This window comes from Pseudochaenichthys georgianus, chromosome 9 (genome assembly GCF_902827115.2).
Source record: "Pseudochaenichthys georgianus chromosome 9, fPseGeo1.2, whole genome shotgun sequence".
Lineage (NCBI taxonomy): Eukaryota > Metazoa > Chordata > Actinopteri > Perciformes > Channichthyidae > Pseudochaenichthys > Pseudochaenichthys georgianus.
The window spans coordinates 9,724,309-9,747,183 of NC_047511.1; the positions used below are offsets into that span (position 1 = coordinate 9,724,309).

The following is a 22,875-nucleotide window of genomic DNA, read 5'->3' on the forward strand; positions in this document are numbered from 1 at the left end:
CTAAAACAATTGCAGGTACGCGATGTAGGCCTATACCATACGGTCATATTATGTATTACCTGTTAATAGTGTTAAGTATAAGTGGTTGAGTTTAAATACAAGTGTCTGTGTCTCGGTGTTACTTGGTTTGTACTCTGTGACAGGGTTTAGCTGGTAAACCCTGTTAATCCGGGGGGTCGAGCTCCCCCGGACCCCCCCGTATTTCGCACACTGGGGAGGGTTTCACAATAAAAACCTCTTCGTCAGTTTAAAACATAAAAAACAGGAAGTTTCATGTCAACATTAGCAGTAACTTTACAGTTTGTATACAGCTACAAATCCCTTGTTATCGGCTAAGTGTTTTAGACATCCCGTCTTCCAGGAAATACATTTAATTGTATCTATTCAGTACTGAGTTTAATAAACATTGTATCAGTCATGCATTATTGTTCAAATTATGTTTGGTAATGTTATGCATTTAACTGCATATTGGTCAAATCATGTTTATGTTATCTTTTCTTCAGAATTGACTTTATTGCCAGGTAGGTTTACACATACAAGGAATTTGCTTTGGTGTCTGAACATAAACAATCTAATAAAATAAGGTGCATAGGTAAAAAAGATAAAGATAATACAAATAAGTATTTTTTATAAATTATTTAGCATTACAAAAGAATAATAAAGACAAGTATTTATGCCAGATATACAAACTAAACCAAATCACCCAGGACAATGAATATATGACAATAGGGCACACTACAGTGACTATATTTTAAAGTGGAGGTCTGTACAGACATGTGTGCAAACGTGCAAAATGTAGTCAGAGAGTTGAGCTTGAACATGGCTCACAGTTGTATTTTGTTATTAAGGGTTAGGGGTAGGTTTATTAAAAGAAAAAGAAGAAGAATCGGAATTACAATTACATCTAGACACAAACAACACAATGGCAATGCGTGATCTATAACATTGCATAGAGGAAAAAGTAAACAATATATCAACTATCTCTCAGCTCTTTACTACAATGTGGATATTTGGCTTATCCCCACTAAAACAATTAAAACAAATCTTTGTTAAAAATAACCCGTTCTCTAATTTGACAACCATTACAACCATACATCCCACATGGAATTTGTTATGATTCAGTTGTTCTTTTTTCAGATAGTTTGGAAGCGTTAGTTTGGACAGTGGGCGTGGCCACTCCTCTCTTCTGGTGGTCCCTCCTTTCTTCCTCGAGTAGCGCTCCTGTCTATATTCCCTATCTTTGACAGAGTCCGCCGGTTGGACTGAATTTCTGACGGTCGTCGCGTGGTGTTTACAATTTGTTCCTCCTTCGGCCGCCTTTCTCACCTGCTGACAGCGAAGAGAAGAGGACACTGTAGCTAGGCAGCGACTGAACATCATCTGGGAGGCGTCTGACAGAGATCCGCCTGCCCGTTAACGGTGACTGCGCTGTTTATCTCGCTCCATCTGTTTATCTGACTTGGACCTCCGTCAGTATCCGTGTTGAATCGCAAACATGAGCGGCAGAGTCGGAGACCTGAGTCCTAAACAGGCGGAAGCACTGGAGCAGGTACGTTTATTAATATTAATACTAATTGTGCTTTGTACTGTAGTAGCCTATATCCTTACTTGAATACGCTTTCTAATCCCATTATGAATGTTATATAATCTCTCTGGTTAAGCACGTGTGTAATAAATGAATGTCTTTTAAAGGATCCGTTAGCTTTCCTACATTCTTCATGCTTAGGGTATTGAATCTTTTGCGTTTTAGCCATAATTAAGTTATAAGCCATTATTAAGAACAAGTTAGCTGTCTAAAGACTTCAACTAACATTTATTTTCTCGATTATGTGATTCAGCATTTTGACTATAGCAGGTCAGAAAGTAGTTCCCATTAAAATGCCCCAAATGATCAAATCTGTTTCCTCCCACCAGGTCTGAACCCCCAATATATGTATTTTCTATTATATATTTGAACAAAACATTTTTTTTTTTACATTTGATAATCTGGAACCAGAATATGGTTGACAATTCCACTTGAAATTATGAATTAGTAAGAACAGAATCGAATTGTTGTCTTAGTGAATTGGGTAATTGATTAAATGTTACAGATTTCGCATAAAGTAGTAGTATAATAATATAATAATAAAGCCTTTTCCAAGTGAGAGGGGCAAATCATTTTTATTCACAAATGTTCTGAAAATTCAATTTGAAGTCTTCAGTCTTCTTTATCTCCAAACAAAACCTACAGTCATTAATATGTATAGCAATTCCTTAAGTGATTTGAACCATTCATATATTGGCATTTAGCTTTTTAAGTTTAAATTTAAACGATTATCAAAATTATTGCTACATACTATTGAGAAAGCATGAATCAATACATTTTTTACAACGTACTTTATTATTATCCATCACTGTATGTTTGTAACGTGCTACAATTAACTATCAATCAAAACTAATACATCAAACTATTTTTGGTTTGGACACATTATTTAAGCATCATCTCAGTTTTTAATCAATGATTTTATTTATTTTTCCCGCTACTGCATTACAATATAGAAACCTTTTTATAAACCTTTTAGGGGAAGTCTGTAAGCTGTACGTTTACATAAGAGGAATTTCACATATATCAAAAACGACGTGGCTACCGGTTTTTTAAGCCCCTTCCTGTTTCAGCCTGACAATGCCCGGTGCACCTGGATGAACTGAACTTGTCCTGACCTATCCAGCACTTATAGGATGAATTAAAATGTTGACTGAGACTCAGCTGCCTCACAACAACTCACTAATGCTCTTTGTCTCAACCTGCAGCCAGGTTCCACATCTAGTGTGAAGTCCACAACCAGAAGAGATAAGGCTGTTATAGCTGCACGGCAATGCCCATGGCTTTGGTAGTATTTTTTTCAGAAAAAAAGGAAACTGCTTGCCGCTTCCTACGTTTTAATATTTGCTGGTTTCCTTTTCTGCTATTATAGTAAACAAACAAAGCAGTGAATGTAAATATGAAATGCCTCTGTCTATTTTTACTTCCAGAACATATTGACATCACTACATAACACTCATCTATTGGCTAGCGCTCCAACACATTTCCCATATGGGGCGGGACATCTCTAAGTGGTTGACCAATCACAACAGAGCCAGCTATCCAATCAGACCAGACTGGGCTCTGGTTTCAGACAGAGGGTGAAAAGAGGTGCTGCAGCACAGGCAGTATGAGAACAATAAAGAGCTTTTTGAACATTAAAGCACGGAGACATGAAGTAGAGGCACTACACACTGATATGAACCCTGACAATGAGCAGAATAGAGCCCTTTAAGCCATTAGTATAGAAAGAAGGATTTCAGGCTCCCTGGAAGCAAACAGGGAATGTACATGTGTCAAAGCTGAAATGGCATCCCTTGGGGGACATTTCTCAACCTTGCTCTCAAAGTGTGTAAAATGATTTGTCACAGTCACATATTTTAGCAGCCTTAGAAAATAAATACTCACCTGAAGAAAAAAAAAGTACTGTATTATTTTTCTTTCAGTGTCATCGACTGTAAGTATAGCGTTAAACATTTCCTTGAACGTGTTTTCCTAGTCCTGAAACCTCTGTGTTTTTCCTTTTTAGTAAATTGTGTCCATCATTTGCTCTTCTTCTCTCTATCCTTTGGCCTCAGTTTCGAGAGAGGATACAAGATATTCTACCTCAACTTCCTGCACAGCATGATCACTTCCTGTTACGCTGGCTCAGAGGTGAGTTGGGAAACCTGAGGCACCTGCTGCTTTCCCTGACCACAGCTCGCACCTACAGGAAAACCAATACCCTAAAAACCCTATTATCCTGTGCCTATTTGCCTACATTCAATTGCATGCATTCACATTGAAAATATGTCGGTGCCAAAGCAGAAGTCGTATGCAAAAAGCAGAAGTTGCTGTGGTTTATTGCGTGAAAGGATATATTTGCAACACATTGTACACACTTGATTTGCAAGGGTTGAGAAAGAGACTCACATGTTTTGCAAGCCTTACTGTGATTGCTCAAACTTCAGATGAAGAACCAAGCCAGATTAAAACGCAAGAAGAATTGACCAGACTCACAGATTATTTGTATTGGATAGGTTGAGGTTGGGTGACGGCAGGTTTTGCTGTAGGCCTTAATGCAATGATTTGCACTGGAGTGCGACCTGACTGGACACCTTAATTACCCTTAAACTAAAAGTGAGGTTGCTATGCAGGGTCAGCATCATCAGACTTGCAGTGCCAATACTGTAAGGCACAGTAGCTAACAAGCTCATTACCTCATCGTTTTTAATTGGTTAATCTATCTATTGATTTTCTGCTAACTATCTGCGTAAGGTCACATTTATTTAATGTATTATATCATAGGAACTAGGACACCCCCTTTTCAATGAGTTCCGAACCCTTTTGCTTTTCGACTGCCCATAGCCCATGTAGTGCCACCCTATACGTCGCTGATTTTCTCTCAAACGCCACTCTCAGTAAGAACAATGGCGGACTGCGTTGGGTCGATGCTCATGTTGGTATTCTTACAAGAACAGATTAAATTGAAGCACGACTTCTCCAACTGTATACTCTCCTCCAGAGTGCCGTGGTTCAGTCGCGTTTGCTGACTCCAGGAGAGGAGCTCGTCCACCGTCGTTCAGCGACTGCTGCAAAGTAGTAATTCACTGTGTGACTGTCACACAAGCAACATCCCCTGTTGCATATTTCCCATCCCCATAAGTGTGCTTTTTTTGTTTGAGATGACACTGTTTGGCATCATAACGCTGGTATCAAAGTGTCTCTGGTATTAGATGATGATAGCATAGCCACTGAAGCTAGTCTGACTACTTGTTGCAATCATATTGTGGGAGAAGTCATTTGCTACTGGCATATTTTACCGACTAATGTTTCATTATGATCTTACTTGTGATAGGGTGAAACCTGTGTAGCCCACGTACTGATTACACCTGATAGCAGCTATAATAAAGAAAAGAACAGGAAAACGTATGCTGCTCTTCAAAACGGTCAATAATACAGTAACAAACGGCTGATCATTACAATTATTGAAAAATAAACCGTTTCCCATGTATGCCTAGTTTATGTTGCGTGACTTCATATATGTGTGTTTAAATCATAGACTGTATGGTTTAAATATGTGCATGGTTACGTTCTAGTCACTTTGCAATCTGAGTGCTACAACTTTATTATCTTCACCGTCCTCGCAATGAATGGAAAAGGTCAACTTGTTTACATAGGTAGTTATTTTTTTACTTCTCCTTGTACGATGTGAGGGTCTAAGGTCAGAGGGTGTCGTTTTCTCATACTGATATTCTGCACAAACTGTGCTGTTGTATTTACTGTATAGTGTCCTTACTGTAAGGCAATTATTATATGTAGAGCACTTTGGCTCGACCAAAAATCGTTTTAAAAATGTGCTATATAAAACTTGATTAGATTTTTTATATAAACTGTGGGAAATACTGAAAAAATATATGTAAAATAATGAATCTGAGCCACATCATCCCTGATAGTTTTCCATCTGAAGCCCTGTTGGAGTTGATGTGTTCAGAAAGAGATAAAGGAGGCCTTGTTGTGATTAGTTCTGCAGCAGAGGACTAGCAGTCTGTGTTTCAGGCTAATCCAGAGCTAATCGCATTAAAGAGGCACTACGATGGACAAGCGTTCTTCCAGTAGACCAGGGGTGGCCAACCAGTCAGAGGTTAAGAGCCACATGTGTTCTATGTTACTGCAAAGAGCCACATCAGACACAGTCACTGATACCGCTTGTTTCAGTTTTTTGTTTTCTGGAGACAAGATTTCAACCACGTCACTGATGCGTTTTTGTGGCATTGGGATATATATATTTTAAATCCTCTGGAGCAGAGAGAGGAGCTGTGGATTATTGTTATTGATTAATGCATCAGTGTTTCTTAGGGTCAAAAACACTAAACTCACAACTTCAAATGAAAGCGTTTAGTTTATTTAATAAAAGAGCACATGTTCAATGTGAAAAGTGACAGTAGTTATAGATTATTTGCAATTTGGTGCTATATATATTTAAAAAAAAAAGTATATATCTTTTTTAAACACCTTGAATTTCAGGGGGGGGGCGCGGGGCTCCGTTGGCGGGGCGCAGCGCCCCTCCAAGACAATGGTAGGGGAAACACTGGATAGTGTTTAATCAACGATAGGTTCCCCCCCCCCCCCTCAAAGGTGATTGGTTCTGTCACAATCTTAAGGAGAACCCAAATGCAGCACTCGAGAAACCAAGGAGAATTGGTAATATACTTTATTGGAGATTCCACTGGATCGGAGGAATACCAACCGGGCAGTATAACGCACCGGAGGACAGCGGGCAGAAGGTGAGTCAGGGACAGGCAGAGGGTCAGGGAGTAAGCGAGGCGGTCAGCGTGGATACAGGCAGGGTCGGATAACAGGCCAGGCAGGATAGTCGAGGGACAGGCAGGATCAGGAAACAGGCAGAGCAGGCAGGTCGGGGACAGGCAGGGTCGGAACCGGGTAGGCAATCTAGTGTTGAACGCGGGAGAGACAAGCATGAGGCAAAGTACAATCTGGCAAAGAGTGTGTGTAAGGTGCGGGTTTAAATACTGGCAGAAGCTAATGGGTGCAGAAGAGAAAGAGAGTGAGTTAACGAGTGGGTGTGGAAAACAGGTGAGACAGGTGAATGGAAAACTACTGGTGAATGATGGAGCAGACTATGACAGGTTCACTGCATCGCAGCCGGTATTATTGTGATTGGCTCTTGGGCCACATCAAAATTAGACGCGCTGTCATCCTCTCATACTGACACCACACATACACACGTAGGGAGAGCCGGGACGAAAGTAACGGAGCGATTTTATCCGAGCCTAAATAACTTTGACCGGCCAAATTACGTCAGAATGATCAGCATTCAATACTTAACAGACCTACTACATATCAGGTTTAACTGTCAGGAGTAGCTAGTGTTGTCACGATACCAACATTTTGGTTTCGATACCAAGTCAAGAATTGCGATTCCGATTATTTTTCGATTTTTGGATAGTCTTAAATGTAATTATTGTGCTTTATTTCACACCATAACCATAACACAAACTTCTAAACAATGAGAACAATAAATAAAATAAATGACAGACAGGCCTCGTGGTGTCCGTAGGCTTGCCCTCACTGTCAGAGATATAGCTCAAATACTTCCAAATTTCGCTTCTGGCGTCTTTTTTGTCAACAAGCCGAGGCGCAGCGGCAGTTGCACTCCCACTTGCAGCCATGCTTCTCGTTTTCTCACATCCTCTGGCAGCTAGCGCGTGCACGAGAGAGGGGAGGCACGTAGAGCGTGCTGGAGAGGGGAGGGACTGCAGGCACGGCTGCAAGCAGGGAGTGGAAGCAGAGCGCTGAACACACACGGCTCTTAGTAAAACGGCGCTTTCTCACCGGAGTACTTTTCCCCGTCATTCTTAAAGTACCGATACTAATGAAACGGAGGAATCGTAACGTTTTTAACGGCAGGGTATCGCGGTACCTTTCAAGTATCGGTACACCGTGCAACACTTGTCAGGAGTCTGTGTCTCTCCCCCAAACTCACACAATTCGATATGAAGTGAAGAGCCGCATGAAACTAGGCAAAGAGCCGCATGTGGCTCGAGAGCCGCGGGTCGGCCACCCCTGCAGTAGACGCTCTGCTGTTGCTCTGGTGGCTTTTTGTTCCCTAGACTAGAGGGTGAAATGATTTCATAAGAAGAGCGCAGTGGCAGTGTAGGCAAATTGCTCTCTTTAATGAAACCGTACAAAAGGATAAAGGTCAGCGTCACAGCTAGAAAGGTGGACAATGTGGTGCCTGTTTGGCCTATAGCTCTGAATGATTCAAGTCATTTCACTTTCTATATGAATATAGAGATGTTTCCCATCCAGGGGCGCCGTAAGGGGGTGAAAAGTTAGGACGATTTTAAGGGCCTGTGACTGACTGGGGCCCAAACTATTTGAGAACATTAAGAAACAAATGTTTAAGTAACCTTTCATCAATCATCAATAATTAACATTAATAGGACGTTATATTGATAATGTACTCACTAAACTTACAATTCATTTAACTTTCCAAAGCCTCTGTACACCCCCCTCTATTTACATGTAATGGTTTGGTCCTGCCTCCAAACGCGGTGCGGCACCGGCCCTATCTAGCAGAGAGAGAGTGAGAGCATGTGAGGAGCAGGGATGCTAGTACTTACGTGTGTGCCATGTCTCAACGACTAACAAAGTCAGGCTTTCAAAAAAGAAAAGAAAGGAGAGAAAGACAAGAGAGAGGGACTAAAGGGCGACAGTATGTCACCCAGTTTTTCAAAGAAAAGGTGGGTGTGGTCCATGAGTGGTGGAAATTAGTCTGTTAGTCTTAGTCCATTGTAAATAATAATTGTAATGCTGACATTAAGTACTGTTAATATCTATATAGAAAATGCAGAGGTTTTTCATTTCACTGCTCTTTTAGCTGACATTTAATAAATGCAGGTAGGTTTTTAGCAGCTATTCATACTAAATCAGTTGTCCCTCCCCCTGGTGCCAGGTCCAACAGATCCATCTTTAGGCTCAGCAGCCCTGTCCCCCCATAATGCTGAACCTGAACCAGCTTTTCTCCCAACTGAAGGAGGTGAGCAGCATTGTGTTGAATGCCATGCCACTTAACATATCTGAAGGGAGACTGGAATACAAAATATATATCAAAACAAAAAGCTAACATCTAATTTCAATTATACATTTCAAACACAGTATTTTTCCACATATTTAAGTTATATTTATTTGGATTTATGCATTCATGATGAGTATTGAGGTCTATTGTCAGGAATGTTAGTCTTATATCAAATAGTGAATTATACTGCAGTAGAATGTTCCATGTCTGCACAGTGTTATATTTTCACCGCTCAGTGTCAGTAAATATTGTGCAGTTAGTATTGGACTACAAGATAGATGCAAGCCTGTACAGGTAGAGTTATTTAAAGCATAAATGAGTGGGTTGGGTTCTGGAGGTGTGGTTACAGCATTGTGCTTGGTTGGCGTGGCCTGGGCCTGGTGGTGGGGCCCAATGTGATATCTTTTCATGGGGCCCAAAATCCCTGGCGGCGCCCCTGGTCCCATTTTATATACTCTTTATGATTCCTGGTTGGATGCAAACTGCATTTTGTTGTGCAATGACAATAAAGTTGAATCTAATCTAAATCTAATCTAATCAGTTTGGCTTTGGGAATATATGAGAGAATAGCCCAGTCCAGGTCATTGATTTAAAGCAAAAAGCCTGAGGTGGCACACAGTGAGCTCTAACGATTGACCTCATCATTATCTAGATCTCAACAATTATTTTGCCCTGGTTCATCTGTCTGAACTGATTTCAATATATTTAGTTAAAGAGGCCCTATTGTGCTTTGTTCTGGTTTTCCTGTATTGTATTGGGTGGATTTTGTGTGTAAATGGTCTGCAAAGGCTAACATCCCAAAGTTCCCTCTAGAGCAGCGGTTCCCACTCTTTTTCACCTCAGGGCCCACTTAAGAATCACATTTTTTTTCGTGGCCCATATTCAACCATAAACAATACGGAGGCTAAATATGTGAAACGTTGTAAATCCAGTAGGACAGACCGCTGTCAAGGACTGTAATGACCGTTGCTAAGGAGGATCGAGAAAGAGAAAGGAAAAGAGGTTAAAATAAAGAAAAATATTAATGATGAAAATGTTTCCACACAAAACATAATGCTTTGCAAATTATTTGATGGCAAATATTGAATTTACATTCAGTTAATAAATTAAACCCTTTAATATTTTATTTGGGCTTTTAGATGAAGACCGCACACAGTTAATAAATATAACTATTCTTCTGGCTAAAATACATATTTTTAAAAGTCAATCAAGGAGTCATCTTAATTTAAGGTGTTTGAAGAGTAGATACAAAATACAATTTATTTAGAAAATAATTATTGCCACAAAAAATCAAAGGCTGAACACGCCATGAAATGGGAAATAATGAGCTCTAACGAAGAGTGGGATGAAAGAAACAATATGCTCGCCATGTTGTGCTTTTGGTGGTTTTTGGTTGTCAACCTATTTTTGTTTGTGAAATGTTGAAGTGATCCTGACTGTATCTTTATTTCTCCTGTTTTTGTTTTGTTTTTGTCTGAGATGGGAATGTCATCTCCTAGATGTTATTGCTATGTCCGTGTTTTAGCTTGTACAAAATAAAATAAAAAATATATATATTGTACAAAATAAAATAAAAAAAATATATATTTGGCGGCCCACTTGCAATGCCTTCGCGGACCACTAGGGGGCCGTGGCCCACAGGTTGGGAACCGCTGCTCTATAGGGAGTTTCTCTCTGACACTCCTCCCCAGCCCTTTGTTAACCTATGTGATATAGTGACATCACTATGAAACACTCGCCCTTCTATTGGCTAGCACTTCTACACATTGTACGTGATAGGTTAAGGGGAGGGACATCCCTAAGCTTTGACCAATCACAACAGAGCCGTTCATCACAGCTCCTTTTATAGACAGTGGCCACAAATGAGCAATCAATGTCTGAAAAGGGCTTAGTCAAAAATAAAATATCTGAACTCAGCTTAAGTTGTTGCTCTCTTCGTATAAGAGGTATCAAATCATACTACTAGCTGCTTTTTGTCTGTCAAACAATTACTTTGCAACAGTAGAAGGTTTCAAGAACATATTTCAGGTGAGCTCTTGGCTGGCAGTAGATAAATGTAAACCAGTTATTAAAACCCTCCTGTTGTCTTCAGGTCAAATCTGACCGATTTTCTACTTTCATCAATCATAACTTTTTTGTTTTACATTCGATTGCATTAAAGGTGGGGTAGGTAAGTTTCAGAAACCGGCTCGAGATACACTTTTTGTTATATTCCATTGAATGCTCTTAACATCCTGATAGCAATGAATATCTTAAGTGCTTTGACAAAAAATCCATAAAACATTTTCATCTGTAGAAGCCGTAATACTGTAAAAAGTACAACGGCTGACAGGCAGGTAGGCCATCCAATCCGTTTAGCCGGCCCGGCTAAACGGATTTCATCGGGGCACAAACTTATCTCGTGCCCTCATTGGTCATGTGCGCGTTCGTGTGTGTTGGAGGAGGGGCTCTATAAGGAAGTGGCAGATTTTCTCCGGCTGTGTATTTTCAAATTCTAGCGATCTCGAGCCGGTTTCTCAAACGTACCTACCCCACCTTTAAGGCTTTATGATATCCTTCACAGTAGACATTTGCACATATGAAATTGCTGATCACCACTTTCATTGAATTTTGGATGATTTAGTCAACTTTGTAACACCCATGGTGTTCCCGGTCATGACCGCCATAAAGAAAAGGAATCAGTAATCACACACACACACACACACACACACACACACACACACACACACACACACACACACACACACACACACACACACACACACACACACACACACACACACACACACACACACACACACACACACACACACACACACACACACACACACACACACACACACACACACACACACACACACACACACACACACACACACACACACACACACCAATTTGATACATTTCCCGCTCTTATGTGCCCATCCCCCCACATGGATCACACCTGGCACACGCAATACATATTCAGTGTTTATTCTTTGTATATTTCCTGCAGGTTTTCACGTATACCAGTAGTGTGATACAATATCTACAGTTTGAAAGTGTGTTGACATTTGGTGATGATTAATGGTTTTTGTGTTAATGTAATAGCAGTTAAAACAGGACCAGTCAAATTTGACTGCGAACACCAGAGTAAGGGGGGAAACGAAGATAATAGGAGGGTTAAGTGTATGAACTATCACAGCTATATGCCTTGAGGTAGGCCTACAGGGCGTAGCTCTACACTTTCCTGTGCCAAGGTTTCATATTTCTTGTCATGTTGTGCTTGAAATAATGGGAATCACAGCGACTGACTGTGGGAAAGATTCAACTATAACCTGTTTCTGTCGGCCAATGAATGACCCTTCTCCTCTTTCTCAGGATAACCACTTGCTTGTTAAGCCTCTAAGTCTCAGACGATTCCCTCCAATTGGGCGTATACTGCATTTATCTCTGAGGAGCTCCACCTTAAAAGATAAAAGCGGTGTACATGACACCAATTCATTCTGTTATGGAGAAACTGTAGAACATATTGACCTGAATTTGGTGAAAGACACTTTTGCAAACGGCAGCTTTTTATTAAAAACTCTTGAAGTTGGATTTAGTTAAAAGAGAGGAGTCTTTTCCACATCAATGTCAAATGTATATTTTTTTACTCTATCTCGACGTTCTAATGACTAAAAATGTTGTGACTTTCGCCTTCCTTTGACTTTGCAGAGGTATAGACACGTATAGGCTATTTGCTGTGTTTGCTTCTAGCCAAGATTGATACTTGTTATATTTAAAGGCATCTAAAAGTCTAAATCTAGGGCCACCAGTGGATGATCATATAATCACGAAACCCACTGTCCCTTTGTGTTTTATTAAACCTGGACCAGTGGTGGGAGAGATATTGGTTTGTTAAATGTTATCAGATAATTGTTGTTGTTCATCGTACTGGCCTCAATATGAACCTTTATCACAGCTGAAGGTTTTAGGAACTGAGTGTGTTGTATGCTTATCGGCAAATAATGATTTATGATGTTGGGCTACATAAAACAGTTGTCATGTAAGTGTCATATATCGAATATACAGTGCTTTCCTTCCAATAAGACCGCATTTTAAGATGAAGTTATCAGAGTAATCCTTATTAATGACTCAAAATAATGCACAGCCTGTACCCTGCTCTGCGCTTTGTAATTGTCACTATGTCCTGGTTAAGGTGGCAGATTGGAGCATACAGTTAGGTGTATAATCCGCTGTTGGAGTGTGTGTCACTTCCACAGCGCTGTTGTTCTGTTCCAGAAGACATTAAGCTGCAGAGCTAATCACCTTACATGCAGCATTAGGACTATGCTGGATCAGTCATACTGACATAGCTGTTTTACTCTGTTAGAGTCCAGGAGGTATTGTGGATGTTATGCAAGTTAATTCCCAGAGGGTATCAGTGAAGATTATGCAAGTTAAATTTTTACCACTTCCCTAAATGTCCCACGTTCCTAAAAATCGCCTTGTGCCATTTATGGACCGTGGAGCCGCCGTATAAGAATTATGGAGACACTTTTGAGGAACTGTTATATCAGTCTTGCCAGGATTTGCACATTTTCACACTAAATGTAATATTTTGGTTTACTAGTGGTTTCCAAGTAACCCTTTTATTTTGGTTATACAACTTTAAAACAAGGTTTAGATCAACCAAAACAATACAGGATGTGGTGGTATCATTAGTTGCTGCTCTTCGTTTCCCTCTACATCTCTTATTTGTTGATGTTAATGAATTGTTTCCTATTTTTAGAAGATGTAAAGATAGGGTCAAGTAAAGTGTGATGATATAGAACCTCTCATGCATACGTTATTATCGCACATGTTTGCTGGATATGATTATCATCATTTTGACCCATTTCCTTTTTTGTTATCCTTTTCACATCCAGTCTAATAACTTTGAATGTGACAATCAAACATACTTACAAACATTATTGACACATATTGCACGCATGTACGTGAGCTACTTCTCCTAATTCCCTACATTTTATTCAAGTTTTAATTTCTTTTGATCAAATGTATTGTTGGAATCCCACTCTAATTGGGTATCTTCAATTTATTTAATGACAATCATTTATGGATCTCTCTACAAATCATGCCTTATTTTCCTTGCCTTTTCTTTTTCAGCCAGAAACTTCAATATTCAGAAGTCGGAGGCCATGCTGCGAAAGGTAACGAGTTCAGCTTCTCTGTTGAGTAGGACAGGACATTTGACAGTACCTGCTTGTGTCAGGCTCTTGTGTCAGGCTCTTGTAGCAGTGCAATAAAAAGCAGGTTCTGAATTGAAAGCAAAGGTGCGTCCATTATCTCTTTTAGTTAATTATTTGTATGTGAAAGCGCAGTTTGCAGCAGCACAGACGTGCCATCAGCTGAGGAGGGGCTTCAGATTAGATAACGCGTGGCTGTGGGGAAACGGTCATCACAGCAGCCTGAGGAGATAAGATATAGATAAAGGGATTAAAAGAGTGATTACCAAGAAATAATAAGGTTTACCAACACAGTCCAGTGTTGCCCCTAGGACGGAGTCATAGCAGCGGTGCTTTGCCTAGCAAAATGTGAGCGCGGAGCTCGTGGAATGTTTTTGTGTGTGTGCGAAGTGCGCCCCGCCAATATGTTTCTATGTGTCTGCCAGCACAAGAAAGGCTCTTGAGGCTCTACAGGTGTATTTAGCTAAATCACCTTTGTTAACATACATACTACACATCCACATAACAAACAATCAAAATAAAATGTATGCAATTTAATTATTTTAATCTGCTTTATTTATTATTTTACACCCCCAGTGAGACTGTGGCCGTTTCTCAATGTTGAGTAAAGCTGCTCCAGAGCCACTATTTCAAGCATACTACGTCATCGAGTGGCGCCGAATGCTGGGCATTTAACATGCATTTAAACAGTCCTTCGGCGCCACTCGATGACGTAGTATACTTGAAATAGATACATTGAGAAACGGCCCATGTTGGATTTACAGCCACTTACTAAAGCGGCACCAACTGATGTTTGGGGTCTTTACATATATCCATGTTTGAGATGGAAGTACTTTTGCAAGTGAAATACTTTTTAACAACACTTATCCACCAATGAGCTAAAGCACATTGCAGGCTAACACAAGGGAAGCTAACAGAAGCAGTGGCTAGTACTTAACATTGTCACTTTTCTTCATTAGCATGAGGCTAATTGTTTTACAGTTAACTGAGGTTTCTCTCAGCATACGTTTGCCTTGCAGGCATTTTTATGAGATTACACACGAAAAGGGTGTAACTGTAGCTTTGATCTGAACAAACCATGACTAACTAACACTCCATCAGAACTTCACCACTTGGTTTATGTTATCTTTTTGAATTTCTTGCCCCAGTATTCAAAATGTGTATGTATAAATAATAAGACGATTAGCGTATTACAAATGATCTTTGGTCCCCTTTGATGGTGTGTTTGAGGTACAGTATACCGGTACATTACGATCCCCTTCCTGCTGACGGTTCAGCTTTAGTTTCACCTGCTGTCGGTTACCTCCTAAGCCACTTAAATCACCACATTGTGCTCAGGCCAAGCTGCCACTGTACAAGCAGTCTGTCATCAGGGAACAAAACTACAACCTCACTTGAATGTACTTAAACTTAATATGCACCTGTCTTTTCTTCCAGCATTTGGAGTTCAGGAAACAGATGAAAGTAGATGCAATAATCACCGACTGGCGTCCACCAGAGGTAAACACTAAACCCTAAACATTATAAACCCCCATTTTATAACGGCTCAACGCTAACTCTTCAATGCTGTTGCTAGCCTGCAAGTAGGCATCAGCCTTTGGTTTCCAAAACTGAATTTAGTTTTAATCAACTTACTTTTGAGTATCTAAGATACTCCGTCGTATTACTTAAACAAACTTACATGTTTAAACGTCCTGTTTCTGTTGTACAGGCTTTGCAGTATAGTTTCTGTCCAGCTACAAGGTGCTGGGACACTTTGCCGGCCTAACCCTAACCCTAACCCTGCCAAGTTTTTGTTCGGGTTTATCTGGTTTTATCAAATGCCAGTTGAATCTCGTTGCACTTTTGTTTGGGATGTTACACAGAAAAACAAATGTATTTTACCATCATTGATCAATACAATGTTATTTCTCGAGCCCAATATCACAAATGATACATCTGGGGGACTTTACAGTGTGTACAGTAGACACAACCTTTCCTTAAACGCTTAACTCTTGTTACAACATGCAAGGAAACATTCCCAAGAAACCCCACAATTAACAGGGTAAGATGAATAAACCTCTGGCAGAGCCACATAGGAGGAATCTCTTTCCTAAGACAGACATGCAATATATGTTGTGTGTATGGATTTCAAAAGTTGAAAAATGCTCCTGTGTGAATAAACTCACCACCGCACATGCGGGGTTGTCGGGTTCTGACATAGCAGCAATAGTTAAATATCTATAAAGCAACAAACATAATGAATGAAGTAATTAAGTACCCGTTTTGATGTTTGCTATTCCCATTGGTTTAATGTTAAATAGTGGATGCCCTATTGTCAACCCAGAGCCAATGGCAGCCCGGCAGCTGTTACTTGCATTACAGCACACGACTAATGGAACCATCTTAAATGACTGCTGTTTGCAGGTGATCGAGAAGTATCTGTCCGGAGGGATGTGTGGTTACGACCGGGAGGGCAGTCCCGTCTGGTATGATGTCATCGGCCCTGTGGACCCTAAAGGCCTCTTCCTGTCTGCATCCAAACAAGACTTCATCAAGTCCAAGATCAGAGACTGCGAGGTCCTGCAGCAGGAATGTGACGTCCAGTCGCAGAAGGTTTGAGAACACCGACGTAGGACGGAGAACCAGTGCTACTGATCACACGTTTAATGTTTTCTATGTTATTGGATGGTTCCACCAATTTCAGTTCCCCGTCTTTCTGTCCCCAGCTTGGGAGGAACGTTGAGTCAATCACCATGATCTACGACGTAGAAGGTCTGGGTCTGAAACACTTATGGAAGCCTGCTATAGAGACATATACAGAGGTATGGAGAGATGTCCTGACGCTGTAGATGTAAAGCTCACACAACCTATATTAGAAGTGGACCGTGCGTCAAATGAATGAATACATGATGTTTCTCTGTGTCACCAGATCCTCCAGATGTTTGAAGCCAACTATCCAGAAGGCTTGAAAAGGCTTTTTGTCATTAAAGGTACATTTGGCCTTTAATCGATGAAGGATTCATTGAGTCCACCTGCGGTTCTTTATTCAGATTCTTTTTGTAATAACTTGACCCTGTTTGTGTGGAGCCAGAGTTTATCTATCACTAGTGAACATTTACTTAACACTACATTCTCTTGCAGCTCCTAAACTCTTTCCTGTGGCCTACAACCTCGTAAAGCATTTCCTGAGTGAGAACACGAGACAAAAGATCAATATCCTCGGGGGTAAGACAGAACATCGTACTTGAGAGAATATGGCACCAAATGGAAACACTTTGACCGCCCGTGTTCCTGATGAAATGACCGTTGTTGTTCCTCCAGCTAACTGGCAGGAGGTTTTAATGAAGTACATTGATGCAGAGCAGCTGCCGGTGATATACGGCGGTAAACTGACGGACCCTGATGGAGATCCTCGCTGTCGCACCATGGTGAGTCTGTGAATCAGAGCCTGTAACATACTGACATCACTATGTAACACACACGCTTCTATTGGCTAGCGCTCCTACACATTGCACGTGATAGGCTAAGGGACATTTCCTACACTTTGCTAAGCAGTTGACCAATCACAACAGAGCCGGCCAGCTAACCAATCAGGGGAGTCTGGGCTCTGGTTTCAGACAGAGGGTGAAAAGAGGTGCTGCAGCACAGGCAGTATGAGAAATGGAAACATGTCACAGTGGGGGCACACAACTAAAATATGAACCTGAAAATGAGCATGATATGTCCGCCATAAAAACAATATTGAACATTTCATGCCTTGTTGTTTATTTTCACAGGTTTGGATCATGTGCTCATGTAGTTTGGCAGCGTACAGCTTTGCTTTAGTCAGGGACTGCCTGGCTAGCATGCTTGCTATGCATATGCAATGTGTTGGTAATGCAACGCCACATTCAGGCTCCAAACAGGCCAAACTGAACACAGCGGATCAGACGTTCTCTATAAAATGTTAACGCTGCCGCCACTGGCTGTGGGGAGGCTCCTGTTACGCATGAATAAGCCAGTTTGATCACAGAAGGTCAATAACAGTACAGGACGTTACTGGACTGGCAGAATGAATCCACTTTGCCAGTTGCATTGAACTATTGGTTTGCTGCACAGACAAATTCATTGTAATAACTCCCACTTCACGCCGCACCCCTGCCGCGCTGCGTAGAGATGGTAACAGCCCTCAGCGCGAGGGATGTAGTATAGAGCGACACATGCAGAGCAGCTTGGGTAGTCGCGCTTATAGACAACGCTTTAGACGAGAAAACTGACCGTGCGTTTGTCACCGTTTCCGTAGATAAAAAATTGGGCGGAGGAGAAATGAGGAACAGGAAGAGAGAAATTCATTACGGCTGCATTCAAGATTCAAGGAATTGAGATGCTCAGCCTCTAAGTGTTTTCTTTTTTCTACCCTTTAAAAAAAATCTCCTTTAGCTCCCTGTGTCTTGAGCTTCACTGACTGTGTTATATTAGTTTGGTCGTAGGAACTGGAGTTATCATAATAAAGGAACAGTGTGGCATTTGGGAAATGCGCCCATTCTCATGCTTTGTTAACACGAGTTGGATTAGAAGATTGAGCTTACACTTATGTCTGTTAACCATATGTAAATATGAAGCTAAAGACAAGAGACAACTAGCGTATAGCCTAGCACAAAGGAATGGAAGTGATGGGAAACTGCTGTACTGTTAGTGATTCAAGGAGGCCACAGCACCTGGCTAAAATAGTCCCACATGTCACTCAAACACAATTAATCAATGTTACACTTTAGATTTTGTTGGGAGGAGCCAGGCTATTTCTTTTACCGTTGTTCCTAGCTTTAATGGTGCGCTAAGTTTACATTTGAGTACATTTCCAAAATGATGAGTTGTTCCTTTAAGAGTTGGGCATCATTTATGGGCCTGAATAAATACAATTATATTGTACAACTTGTTTGGAAATTTGATTTGATTAGAATTGTAACTTTTTGGTAGAGTTCAGTGAAACATTGATCAGTCACATCATCAGTGAGCATTTCTCTGCATATTCAGGACTCATTATTGTCGGTTGTATAGCAAACATGTTCTGTTATGTTAATATCATAGGAGGATCCTGTCTGTTTTGAATTGCAGTGATGTGAAGCACGGAGGCCCCTATAGAAATATAATATTGCTTCTTTAAAACAACCATCAAGCCTTATACATCTTGTACGGTAGTTTTTTCCTCACGCTTATCCTCTTAGAGGTTTAGTGAAATCTCTGCACTGTAAAGAATTTAAAATCAGTAGATGCCCAATAATGTGTTGCTCTATAATGGACTATATGACAATGCTTTTGTTTTTGTATATTTTCCTTTTTGTGAGGTTGTTTGCAAGGAGTTTGACTTCCCTTATAATAACTTAGCTGTGTTGAAATCATCACACTCATGACATCTCTGCCCCCTGTTGGGTGCTTCCCAGTACTGCGCTGTGTAGTGTATTACTGGGACCAGTTGATTAGTTTGATATTTATGTGAATAAACAGTAAAAAAGAGGATTTTTTTTGTGCACACATATTTTAAATAACAAGCATTCAGAACATGTCACGAAGTAAGTGATGGCTTTCTATTTTTCTTCATTTCTCCTTCCCGCAATTTTTTTACATTTCATATAATCACGTTTTTGACATCCGACTGACTGTTTATGTACTCGTTGCAGATACACCACGTGAGCCCTGTCCCCCCCTCCTACTACGTGCGGGACCACGTGATGATGGAATACGAACAATGTACCACGGTCAGCCGAGGCTCCTCCCAGCAGCTGGACTATGAGATACTGTTCCCGGGCTGCGTTCTCAGGTCAGCTGCACGCGACATGCTTTCTGACTGGCAGCTGACCTGTTGGTGTTCAGTCATTTAGAGCTGAGGAAATGACTTGATTTACTCATTCGTTTATTAATAAGCAAATATTCACTGAATACAGCTTAAAGGATTTGAGTATTTGCTGCATACTTGTTTAATTGAACATCTCTGAGTTTTATTAGACCAAACAAGAAGCTTTTTGTGATCTTACGCGGTTTTTTAAAAACTGCATTTTCACTATTTTCTGACATTTTACTGACTAAACAATTAATCAGTGCAGATAAATGACAAGTCCAACAAGTTGTTACTATAGCAACTATAATAATAACAAGCAAAGCCAACAAAGAGTGCCACAAGTAATCTGAGATGAACAGCCTTTACACGAGTAGGCTACTAATCTCTTTTTTAATGTAAATCTGCATAAAGCCTTTTTACACAAAATAATGTTATTACATATAATTAAGTTAAGTTGTATTGATAGCTATATCTTTAAGATATATGAAGCTGATTAAGCATCACATGATTTTTTTTTTTATATTTTAATGTTGCAATTTATTTATTAAAAAAATCTGTATTCACGATAATTATTAAAAGCGCATAATTATCAATAAGAGAAGAATAAGGAGCATTAATTGTTTCAATGATCAATTTGATTGTGCTACCTCTTAAAGTTACTTATTTTAAGCACTTTCCAACAAATTAAATAATGTTTTTTTCATTAAAGTCACCATTTTCTAACCAATATTTGTTATCACAGTGAGATTAGCAGTAGCACAATCAAATGAAGCTTAACAGACACATGCATATTTAATTTCTTTGTGTTGTGGTAATGTCAGGCCTCGGCTATGAAACACAAGGGACTTTTTGAAGTGCTTTCAATGGTGGTGCTTTTGTATTATTGTAATAGAATCAGGTCTGAGAAAAAGTCAAAGCAGTGATAAGGAGAACCTTTTTCTTCTCATCTCCATAGATGGCAGTTTGCCAGTGAAGGTGCAGACATTGGGTTTGGGGTGTTTGTGAAGGCTAAAAAGGGCGAGAAGAAGAAGGCAGCTCAGATGGAGGAAGTGGTGCTCAGCCAGCGATACAACGCTCACCTAGTGCCCGAAGACGGATCACTGACCTGTGAACGCCCGGGAGTCTGTGAGTAACCCAACACCCTGCATTCACCGGAGCTCAGAACTTTACAATGTGCTGTCTGAGAGGAGAGTAAGGTAAATGTACTGTTCTCTTTTTTCTTCCGCAGATGTTCTGAGATTTGACAACACTTACAGCATGTTTCAGGCCAAAAGAATCAGCTTTACCGTAGAGGTCCTGCTACCGGAACGCTTACAGTCCCCACAGGGCAACGGCGGCTCCAGAAACACCACCGTGCAAGCTGAGGGCAACAGCCAATCATAACCGAGAAGATGTGCCACTTCCATGTTGTTGGATAAAGCACAGCCTGACATACTTGAGTTAAAAAGGAAATGCAACATGCTGCCATTATCCAAAAAGTATTTCAACTAAGTCAGGTTCTTGGTGTTCAACCGTTTTAATCATTTGTTATGAAGTCATGTGTTGTCCATTTAGAAACATTAGTTAAACCACAGGTGGGATACTATGACCAAAGGTACTGTATATGGACACGTACACACATTTTGGGGCACTTTGAGTTATGGTTTTCATGGTTTGGACCGAGTTTTGATTAATAGAAAGGAAAATGCAAAACAAACAACAGTGTTCTTCCAACTTTGTGGTTAGCGTTTATAGAAATGTCCAATACCAAAGACCAATAAAGGAGTCAGACATTACTACTGAACATCAGTGTTGGACCTCACTAAAGCCTAACACCAGAGTAAATGCTGTTTTAGCAACAAATAATTTTCTTTCCTTTAAAATAAGGATATTAGACAATTACACATGGGTGTCAACATTCTTTTGGCCATACAGTTTATGATTGATGTTATTGTTGGTAGGAAACATGTGAACCTTTGGATACTGATAGCAATTAGGAGGAATTTCCATAAGGAGAAATGTGCTGCAGTTTAAAAAATATTGCAAATATAAAAAAATACAATTGTGCCAAAATGATTGCAAATGAAGGAACATCTTCACCAACTTGATGAAACACACACAGCTGCATAAAAGAAACGCTGCACATCCAAAAGGCTGAAGCTGAAATCACAAGAGAAACAGGGACACTACAAAGTGATGCACACAGCTGGGACCGAAGCATCACTTGTTAAAGTGCAGCTCATTTCTCCTTATGGAAGTGTTATAGGCTATAGCGAGCTATTTTAGCTGCTATAACAGAATCTAGTCAAGATGGCGACTGGTTTTGAGAAGGAAGAAGAATAGTTGGCATTCAAAAATACTATATATTTGTCAATGTTGTTGGAGTGCAATGCTAAATCTACAAAGATCCTCTTATGTGTTGACCGTTCTTAGTTTTATTAAAGGACACCAAGTGAATCAAGTCACCAGAGAGAAATAATATTTAATTCTATGCACAAAATCAATTTTCTGTACATGGTTTGTGGCATAAATAGTTATTTTCCATTACAGCCATTAACAGTAAAGGCATTCCAGTCTATATCAATATTTGTTGTTGCAAGAATATGAATGTTGTTTGTTTTACGACTAAAAGAAAAAAAAGAAATCTAGAAATGAATATACCTTTTATATAGCCTACCTCTTTTTGCCTTAATGTTTGCTTAGAAATATTGTCAAATTAAAGTTGCACTGAACATTTATTTAAGACCTAATTACACATAATTCAATTAAGTTGTATTAATCTTGAAAGCTGTTTAGATTCAATTGCATTCCCTTGACATATAATCAATGCACTTTCATTGTTGCAACATTACTTTAAATATTTATTTCTTCATTCCTAATTTAATTTACAGAATTTTTTTTTTTCTTTAATAGCAAAAATATTAAAGTCTATATATACACACTGTACAGTATATGATTAATCAGATACACACAATATTCATGGGAACTTGTCTGCAGTGAATTGAATGAAATATTTTACTGTCTCTTGACAGTAAAATTACTTACTTACTTACTGATTGTGGCAAAATAACAGATGTTCACATTATTTTCGTTTACATTTTGTACAATTCTCGGGCGACTTTTAAACATAAATAAAATATGCTCTCTATTATGTCTGTACTGTCCAAACTGTTGAATATTTTCACATGATGAAGATACTATAAAAACTATTGTAGGAGAAGTAAATAAATGTGTTACTACACTTAACATC

At 39.8% G+C, this 22,875-nt stretch overlaps 1 protein-coding gene across 1 annotated transcript; it reads left to right on the plus strand.

Moving 5' to 3' along the window:
• The first annotated feature begins 1,223 nt into the window (after nucleotides 1-1,223).
• On the plus strand, nucleotides 1,224-22,875 carry LOC117452839 (SEC14-like protein 2). Its single transcript, XM_034091627.1, has 12 exons — nucleotides 1,224-1,549; nucleotides 3,640-3,715; nucleotides 13,770-13,813; nucleotides 15,287-15,349; nucleotides 16,256-16,444; nucleotides 16,558-16,653; nucleotides 16,761-16,821; nucleotides 16,973-17,056; nucleotides 17,153-17,259; nucleotides 19,489-19,628; nucleotides 20,602-20,771; nucleotides 20,875-22,875. The coding sequence occupies exons 1-12, from the start codon at nucleotides 1,496-1,498 to the stop codon at nucleotides 21,027-21,029; spliced, it is 1,239 nt and encodes a 412-aa protein (XP_033947518.1). The 5' UTR covers nucleotides 1,224-1,495; the 3' UTR covers nucleotides 21,030-22,875.

Bases quoted from the DNA above. Each gene is read 5' to 3' on its own strand.
- LOC117452839 (XM_034091627.1), top strand. From the start codon at position 1,496: ATGAGCGGCAGAGTCGGAGACCTGAGTCCTAAACAGGCGGAAGCACTG. The intron at 16,445-16,557 runs GTTTGAGAACAC...TTCTGTCCCCAG, and splicing joins GTGACGTCCAGTCGCAGAAG to CTTGGGAGGAACGTTGAGTC. The intron at 20,772-20,874 runs GTGAGTAACCCA...TTTCTTCCGCAG, and splicing joins CTGTGAACGCCCGGGAGTCT to ATGTTCTGAGATTTGACAAC.